Source organism: Leptonychotes weddellii, chromosome 1 (genome assembly GCF_054177405.1).
Source record: "Leptonychotes weddellii isolate Sample4059 chromosome 1, ASM5417740v2, whole genome shotgun sequence".
NCBI lineage: Eukaryota > Metazoa > Chordata > Mammalia > Carnivora > Phocidae > Leptonychotes > Leptonychotes weddellii.
The window spans coordinates 87,975,968-87,985,944 of record NC_138369.1 but is presented as its reverse complement, the minus strand read 5'-3'; the positions used below and the strand labels follow the sequence as shown (position 1 = coordinate 87,985,944).

The window sequence follows — 9,977 nt, the reverse complement described above, 5'->3', positions numbered from 1 at the left end:
CCTGCCCCTGCTCTCTCAATCCCTCCCTCTCTCTCTCTCAAAAAAAAAAAAAAAAAAAGAAGAAGAAGAAGCTGAATGGATAATGATGCCATTAGCCAGGTTAACAAACTTGGAGAAGAAACAGTTGATTTGTGAGAACCTCATAATTTGTATTTGAGTTATGTTGGATTTTTGGTATGTAGAGAAAAAGTTTGGGATATGTTCAGCATATAGATGGTAGTTGAAGCCATGAGATTGTCCCAAGGGTGAGTAGAAGAAAGACAACTAGACTTTTTATCCCATGGAGGCAATAAGGGAATCTGTCTCCTTCCAGGACTTTTGGTAGGGGAAAAAAACAACAACTATGAAACTGCTAATACATTATAGTCCCCTCTATGAGTCTGAAGTCTGAATTCATACCACTGTTATGAATGAGGAACGTCATAACATAGAAATTGATCCTGAGTGGTGACGACAAATGACAGAATTAAATGCAAAAGCACACTAGAAAGAGATCACCAAAGATTGATTATCAAAACACTCTCTGTTCCTATAGAAAAAGCTGATATTCACAAGAACAGATCAAAAATTACATAATGTTCTAAGAATTAATTCACCACCAACAAACTGCATATAATACAACAGTCTGCAATCAATCATATAAGAAATATCTAAATAAACATTAAAGAGGCTAAAGAAGAAACAAAAAAAGGTCATAAGGGGAAAATGAGACTATTTGAAAAAGGACAGGAGGATCTGAAAACAAACCAAATAGAAATTCCAGAAATAAGGAACACTCATTGATGAAATCTCATTGGAAGGGTTGAGCTGAAACCCCTCATTGGGTTGAGCTGAAAATTAGATACAGGTGAAGAGGGAATTAATGAACTGGATGATCTATATGAGGAAAATAAATAGGAGGGTGGGAAAAGATAAATTTGAAGGGACCAAAAAAATTTAAAGGATTGTGAAAGCTAGAAGAAACTACTCTTGCATGTGCCAAAGAGAAGTCACAGAAAAAGAGAATACAGACAATGTGCCAAGATAATATTCAAAGAGATAAATGGATAAAATCATGCAGACTTAATGCCATGGTTTCTCAGATTCAAAAAGTACAAGGAGTTTTGAGTTAGAAGAAGAAATGACACCCACATACAACTTGAACTGCAAACTTCAAACTAAAAAGGGAAATTGAAAATCAGCAAGTGGGAGGGGGGAAGGTTATCTCTAATATGTAATTCCCTGACCATTAGGGATTATGAACATTTTACTCTAACTTGACTGGCTACTTGTGTTTGCTCTCTTTGAATTGTCTATTCATATCCATTGCCTGTATTTTTATTGGGTTGTTTACTTTTTTCTTGTCAATTTATAAATGTAATTTGTATGCTGAAGACATTGACCCTGCATCTGTCCTCTGATCTGCAAATAGTTTCCACAAATCTACCCTTTCTTTGTGGAACTTATATATATTTATTTATATTTTTATATTTATATACAAATATGTGTCATATATAGTCGCATATATCTATTTTAATATATTCTCATTCTCCTGTCTTGATTATGAAGTTATCCCCAACTTTATATTTTATTTACTCCTTTTTTAATCTTTTTATATTTAAATCTTTAACTTACCAGTAATTTTATTTGTTGAAGATAGGATCAAACATTGTTTTCCTTCAGATGGCTAGACAGCTGTGTCATCACAATTTATTAAGTATTCATTCCTTGCTGAATTGAAATACTGTACATTAAATTCCCATAAATAATGGAATCTATTTCTAGATTCTCCTCTGTTTCATTGATCTAATTATCTGTTCTTACAACAGTGCCTTATGATTCAATTATGGCAACTTAATGATGTATTCTATATCCGGTCATAGCCAAACAGCCACTTATATTCTTCTTTATCATATTTTTTGGTACTATCAGATTTTTCCTTTCCTGTGAATATTAAGGCAATTTTTCAAAAGTTAGAATCCTGGGGCGCCTGGGTGGCTCAGTTGGTTAGGCGACTGCCTTCGGCTCAGGTCATGATCCCGGAGTCCCGGGATCGAGTCCCACATCGGGCTCCCTGCTCAGCAGGGAGTCTGCTTCTCCCTCTGACCCTCCTCCCTCTCATGCTCTCTGTCTCTCATTTTCTCTCTCTCAAATAAATAAATAAAATCTTTAAAAAAAAAAAGTTAGAATCCTATTAGTATTGTATTAAATCTGTATACAATTTTTTAAAAATTAGCATTTTTGTGATGCTAAATCTGTCTCATCCCAGAAGTGTTATGTCTTTTTATTCATTCATATCTAATTTTATATTCTTCATAAGATCAGATGGGTTTCTTTATATAGAATCTCTATCTTTTTTGTTAAAATTTTCCTAGGTAATTTATAGGCATTATCACTATTAAGAAGGAATATAGATGTATTAGGTACTTATTCTTAATATTGAAAAAGGCTATTTATTTTTTTACCTTTTATCCAGTCTTCTGACTGGATTCTAGTATTTAACTTAAGAAACACTTTTGCTTATTTATACTTGTTTTTTCTAGTTAAAAATTACAGAGCAAAGTGAAATCATTTTAACTTCTCATGTTTATTTACCAATTAGCTCATTTTCTTTTCTAGTCTACTTCAGTGGCAAAACTGAATAGTAATGCCAATTGTGAGAATACCTGCCAAGTTGATGCCTTCAATTGAAATGTTTCACAATTTAAAAAAACATTGACTATTATTTTTCATATTGTTTTCTAGTCCTATTTTACCTAGAGTAGGAATTAGCAAAAAAAAAAAAAAAAATTTAAAAGATGAGATAGAAAACATTTTAGACTTTATGGGTCATATGGTCATTGTGTGCAACTATTCAAGTCTGTCATTGTAGCATGAAAATAGTTACAGACAATATATAAACACTGCATATAACTGTGTCCTATTATGACTTTTTTACAAAAAAGGTGGCTAAGCTAGATTTGGCCCACTGATCATTGTTTGCTGACCCCTGACCTAGTTTTTATTAAGAATTGATACCTAAGTATCTAAAAGCAGGGTATCAGAGTGGTCATGTTTATAGATTCTGGAACAGAGTGCCTGGGTTTGAAATCCTCCCCACGACTCCTTAAATGTGAACTTAGACAAATTATTTAACCTCTACTTGCCTCAGTTTTTCCATATGAAAACTGTGTTTAATAATAGTACATATTTTGTAAAGATACTGTGAGGGGGGAAAAATCACCTGATACTTATAAAGCATTTATATGTTACACATATGCTAAATGTTGTATAAATGCTTAATTAGCTAATAAATAAAATACTTTTTCAGCATCTGATATACCAATATGTTTTGAATTATATGATGTCCTAGCATTATACAATTTATTACACTATATTCTTCTGATACTTACCTAGGTTCTATGTACTAATGTTCTATTTGAATTTTTTGCATTTATATTTATAAGATGAGCCTATAGATTTATTTTTAGAATACCACTATCAATTATCAGTACAAATGTATAGGTATATAATATTAGTTTATTGTTTCTAGAAGTTGCAATCATTTTATTGTATAAATTTTCCATTTTTAAATACCTAGAATTTGGCTAAAAATTATCTAATCCTATTTACTTTCCAGTTATAAATCATTATTCACATTTCTGAGCCTTTTCATAAAAAATTACATGTTCTACTTACATAAATTTTGGTAAATTTTTAAATTTCTTACTATAGGAATAAAGAGAAAAGTCAATATTGGTTAAATCTAGTGGTAGGATTATGGTGGCTTATAAATTATCTTTTGTATATTTCATTTTAAAAATACTTCAGAAATTAAAAATGACTAAATTTAAAAATAAATATAAGATTTTATTACTAGCTTCAAATGCTGAGGACAGCTATTAATGTATAAAACACAGGGGCGCCTGGGTGGTGCAGTTGGTTAAGTATGTGACTCTTGGTTTCAGCTCAGGTCATGATCTCAGGGTCCTGGGATCCAGCCCTGTGTCAGGCTCTGTGCTCAGTGTGGAGTCTGCTTGAGATTCTCTCTCCCTCTCCTTCTACCCCTCCCACTTACGCTCTCTCTTTCAAATAAATAAATCTTTAAAAGCAAACAAAAAACACAGGTATGCAAGAGGAATTTGTATTAGTCTGTTTAGCCACAATAATGTTGCATAACAAATAACCCCTAAAGCTCAGTGGCTTAAAACTACAGGTATTTATTCTCATGCTAATGGATATGCAGGTCAGTTGTGTCTCAGGGAATATACCCAGGCTCAAGCTAGATGGCTCTGATTTGGGCTGTAAGTTGGCCTCAGGTCTACTCCAGGTTATTCATTCTGGAGCTGTAGCAAATGCAGCTACCTGGATCATGTATTTCTAGTGGCTGATCACTGGAGAGCAAGAGCCAGGCCAAACTACTTAACCATGTTTGAGGCCTCTGCTCATGTCACATTTTCTAACATTCCATTAGTCAAGCAAGTCATATGGCCAACCCTAAATATCAGTGTACAGGGACATATACTGGGCCTTCAATTGGTGGGGGAGGGTAGTGCATGAATATTTGCTGAACAGTAATCTATGCTATCACAGTCAAGTTAGAAGTTTATTTCAGATTTGTAAAAAACCCATCCACCCATGCCAAAATAAAATGAGTCAGCTGTTTTTAATTTCCCCGCATTTTTTTTAAAGATTTTATTTATTTGTCAGAGAGAGAGAGAGCACAAGCAGGGGGAGCAACAGAGGGAGAGGGAGAAGCAGGTTCCCGCTGAGAATGGAGCCCGATGTGGGACTCAATCCCAGGACTCTGGGATTGTGACCTGAGCCAAAGGCAGACACTTAACTGACTGAGCCACCCAGGTACCCCTAGTTTCCTCACATTTATTTTGCTGTTCTCAACCTGAGCTAGGGCTTCTGTGGGTGTTGCTAGCACTTGTGGTACCTTGTGCACATTTGAAAAGGACACTTCTCTTCCTGGTTTGACATAACTCTGCATGCACATACCATGATAAGTGTGGGATAGCCCACACTTAAGATGGCCCTGGGCTTTCCTCAGGCAGAATTGTAAAATTAGAAAATTTTACTTTGGAGCTCTTTTTATCATCTGTCCTTTTTGTTGTTCACTGTCCATCCACCCCACTGTTCAGTCTTACCCCAACTCTTGACCTGTGGCATCCCATCAAGTTACTTATTGGTTATTTTCCTTTACTCAAAACTGCCAGTCTTCTTTTCCAGGCTCTTTGCATTTCATATTTTCCTACTGATGGTGGTAATGACTCCCATCACATTTAAACACTCAACTTACGTAAACTCTCTGTGCTTCTCTTACAGCATGGGGGATTAATTTAATACCTTCCTGATGGCTTCTAGAAATTTCACCAAAGAAACATTTTATATTTGTATCTTTTTCTGCTTAAATTTTGTTTTAGATCAACTCAATTCATCAATTACTGTCTTAATGTAGAATAGAAAATGTTAAATATTTAAGCAAAACTACTTTCATGTTAAGTTCTCTGAAACAAAGAAACAGGTTTCTTTTTTCATGCATCTAAAAGTAGATACAAGAATCTATATACATTTAATGAGTGATATAATGTTCATAGTTAAGTATTGCACATAATTTTGATAGAGTGATATTTCACTTTATTTCAACTTTTAGTTTGTTACTAGTTTTCTAGAATTCATTAAGAATTTTTTTTTTTTCATTTTAGATTAAATCTCTTGATGAAGAAAATGTGGTTGGAAAGATTTCCAAGCAGTGGACTGGTTTCATGAGAGAAGCATTTACAGATGCTGATAACTTTGGCATCCAGTTCCCTTTAGACCTTGATGTGAAAATGAAAGCTGTGATGCTCGGTGCATGTTTCCTCATTGTGAGTCTATTCTTGCTAATCTTGGGTTTAGATGGTTTTTCTAGTATCATTCTGAAATGATTTAGTAAGTTGTACATTTTTAAATGACCTTGTTAAATTTATAGGTTTTATTCCAAGGGGGCCCCTTTTAATTCTAGCTCTGAAATTTCATTATCTCCTGGTATTCTCTGGGTTTGCAGGTGACTAGTTTCTCTGGAGAGTCTATGCAGTTTCATTTGGTAACAGGAGGACCTCATGTGTTAAGGAGGGGCCCTGGTCTTTGGGGTTTTTATTTAAAAATTGAAGTCAGTACTGTGAAAAAGAGTTTGAATTTGGGCTTACATGGAATAGACTCAGTAAAACAAGATTCTGTCTTGATTCATTATTAAATTAAATCATCTAATACAGGAGTGCAAACTGCAATAAGAGTAAACATCCAATCAAGCCATTAAGTAGAACTGCCATTTGAAAGGAATTATGTGGGATAGAGCTGTGATTCTGAACTTATCTTCACATTTAATCAGCCAGGGAACTTTAAAAAAACCGCAAGGATCAAGATGTACCCCAGTTTAAATTAGAGGCTCAGAATTAGAAGTTTGTATAGTTCCCCAGGTGACTCCATATGCAGCCAAAATCAAGGACTCCTGGGACAGACCAAGAGTATCCAACCCTAGCTGCTCAGTAGAAACACCTGGATAGCTATCACATTCCCTTTGTCAAGACTGCATCCAGATAGTAAATCAAAATATCTGAAGTGGGACCAAGCCTGCAAGCTGTTTAGAGCATCAGGTGATTCCAATATGCAAGGAAGGTTTGGAGCCACTAGATGAACATCTTAAACACTGACATGGGGATGCAATGCCAAAAACACTAAAAAGTGAGAAAATATACAGAAAAAGAATCCAGTTACTTCAACAAATAAGTGTCAGTAAAATGAAAAGATAAAAATTATATAAAAAGAGAGAGAAACTTAAGCAATCTCAACTTAATGCAATTTATAGATGGTATTTAGATACTGATTTGAACAAATGAATACAAAAAGACATTTAGAAGGAATTCAGAGAAATTTGAACATTGACTGGCTATTTGATGATATTAATAGATTATTATTTTTAAAAAATATGCTAATGATATTGAGCTTATATAAAAACAAAAGAGTCCAAATTTTTAGGGGCACACACTGAAGTTGAATTTCAGCATAAAATGGTAAGATATCACAGATTTGCTTTTAAATAATGAGGGTCAGGGCAGGGGGATTTAGGAGATAGAGTAATTAATGAACCAAGATTGGTCATGTTAATAATTATTAAAACTTGGTGAGTGGCCATTAGGATTTTATTTTGCTACTCTATCTAATTTGGGATAGGCTCGATGTTTTCTGTATAAAGTTTTAAATATAACCACAGTTCGGTTTAAAAACTGTGTTTTCACTGTTTATTTCATGTGAAAAGTAAAATTAAATTTAACCTTAGGAAACTGTTTGACCAGAGGTACACACACAATAACCAAAGATATGGTGTATAAAGGGAAGAGAGGACAGTCTGGGGTGTTTGGATAGATGAGAAATGGGGTTGGGAGTTGTGGTGGGGTTATTAGGAAATGACTGTGGTGTACATTGGGCCTCTTCTAAAGGACTTTTAAAGATTGGACAACTTCTTGTAGATGTGGGGAAGATAGTGAAAATTATTTAGTTAATTGGTTGGTTTTAAACTAGGTATAAATAAAAAGCTATAAATCCAAATCTCAGAAAGATAAATCCTGGTGACTATGTAAGAAATGGATTGATGAGAGGTAAAATTAACAACAGTGCACTTGCAAGTGAATGATGATAAGGATTAAATTATTTCTGTGTGAACAGATAAAGGAAAATGATAGATGTGAGAGAAAATCCATAGGATTTGATGAAAGTCATAGGGAAGGGGGTCTGATTAGACACTGATGTAGTGAGACAAGTTGGGGAACACAGTGGACAGGTTTGTGAGAGAAATCATAAAACTGGGCCAAAAAAATCTAAGATGCATGCTACCTTTAAGATGGCTGTCATTCTCCTGAGAAAATCTGAAAGTTTTAAGAAACTTAAAACAACTTTAAGAAAAGTTGTATTACTAGAGAAGGAGTACAAAAAGTTAAGGAAGAAAGATCAAAAATAGGAATATTCTGAGTGGCATGAGAAAAAGTGAAATTTAGAAAAATTACCAGAGAATAAATTAAATTCATGCAGGTTATCAGTAAGCGAATAGAATTACAGGATTTACATGTTATTATATTTGAAAGCTATCAACTTTTCCCAGATGTTCCCTGCTTTGTTGCTGAAAACTCATTTCTGTATTTTTGTTTTTATCTAGGACTTCATGTTTTTTGAAAGGGGTGGAGACAGAGAATAAAAGGAGTGTGGTAGTGGATTAATGAAAGTCTCCTCAGAAAGTTTGAAGTCTGTGTATTGATTGGGACTATGTAAAAGAAAAGCTCACTGTTTTTTTTTTCTTTATTGAAATGACTTATAGCTTATGTGAATTATACTGTGATGCCTGAAGCTCCTGTTATATATGACTTTTCAAATTATGAGTTTATTTTCTATATCACTTACTTAAAAACGTTTTTATGCATTTCTTTTATGTCATACATCTTCTTTTTCTTTATGTATTTTGAAGAAAGGACATGGGAATTTTTACATTCAATCATGAAACTTCCCATGGTAAATTGTTTTGAACTGTAATCTCTTTTATTTTCAATTTTTAGAGAAAATTATTTAAAGCCTTATCAAAGTAATTTTAATATAAAAAGTTACATTTTATTAAATATAGTTCCAATTTACTTCACATGTGTAACAACTGTTACTTTGCAAATACCATATATTCACATAAGTTAAAAATCAATATAATTTCAGTTTCCTTTACAATGTCAAAATAATACTTAATATTCATATTACCAAGGAACATAAAATGTGTATTTTTTGTTCAGCAAATTACAGTATATTTAATTTCTTTTATAAGCTAATCTGCTACTATAAAAAGATTTTCGTATTGACAAGACAATATTACTGATGTTTTAATGATTTCCAATGAAAAAGATATGTCCTAAAGAAGAACACATTTAAAGACTCACTATAAAACTGGAACATTGTTGTAATTTTTGAAGTAATTATTTACACATGGAATGAATGGTTAGCTCCTGTATTCATTTTATCATTCATAGAGCATAATAGTTATGAGGTCACTCAGGTATTAAATAGAACATATATATTCATCTGAGTAGAAACTTCAGTAATGGTCTGCTGGATTATTTACACCAACAATCAAATAACTGATTTAAAAATTATTCATACATTTCTTTGCATATTTGATTTTTATTTTTAAATAAACTGTGAATAGTCAATTTAGATGGTATTCTGAACATTACACATTTACCACCTGTTCCCTTTCAGATCTTCTTTAAAAGTAGCAAACGCATATGATGATCTTTATTAAAATCCATACCAGTGCTGTAAAGTAATATTTCTACCTGTCAGAAATTTAAAGGAATTTTTATACTCTATTTTGTAGGAAAGAGGATACGTCTAATTCACAATTTAACTAATGCAAAGAAAAAGTGTGTTTAGGAAATAAGGACTTGGGGGGAGAGACTCCCGTTCATCTTTAGCAGAACTCCAGCAACACCACTAGCTCCTAGTGTTGAGAACATTGGGATGGCAGGGGAGCTACAGGGAAAGTGACGACCTTTCATTAGCCCAGACAGCCGGCAGATTCCAATAATGAGGTGTAACTGAGACACTCGTGTTGAGTTTACAGTTGGTACAGACAGCATGCCAGAAAAAATGAAGGTACTTTCATTGCTGTTTCTTAGTGGCAACATCTTACTTTCATTTTCCCTCTGCTCTCCTACTCCTCCTCCCCGTTCTTGGCATAAGATTCAGGAACTCTAGTTAAGCAAAATAAAACTACAACTGATCTAGGGGGGTGGAGCAAGATGGTGGAGGAGTAGGAGACTTGGATTTCGTCTGGTCTCAGGAATTCAGCTGGATAGGGATCAAACCATTCTGAACACCTACAAACTCAAAAGGAGATCGAAGAAAAGAATAGCAACAACTCTCTGAACAGAAAAGCGACCACTTTCTGGAAGGTAGGATGTGCGGAGAAGTGAATCCGAGGCGTTATTCGGGAGGATAGC

General features: G+C 33.9%; 1 protein-coding gene and 1 long non-coding RNA gene across 5 annotated transcripts in view; one reads left to right on the top strand and one right to left on the bottom strand.

The window, feature by feature from the left end:
• PLSCR1 (phospholipid scramblase 1) overlaps positions 1-9,189 on the top strand; it is a 28,652-nt gene extending 19,463 nt beyond the window's left edge. For 3 of the 4 annotated variants that reach the window (XM_081827493.1, XM_081827492.1, XM_081827494.1), the window contains 2 exons: positions 5,670-5,831; positions 8,156-8,738. In XM_081827493.1, coding sequence (XP_081683619.1) covers positions 5,670-5,831; positions 8,156-8,194 — 201 coding nt within the window. In that variant the 3' untranslated portion in view covers positions 8,195-8,738. Of the gene's footprint in view, positions 1-5,669; positions 5,832-8,155 lie in introns of all 4 variants that reach the window. The other variant, XM_081827495.1, reaches the window with a different exon arrangement.
• Positions 1-9,977, bottom strand: part of LOC115944508 (uncharacterized) — a 94,290-nt gene that overhangs the window by 19,678 nt on the left and 64,635 nt on the right. The gene's annotated exons all lie outside the window — the stretch shown is intronic.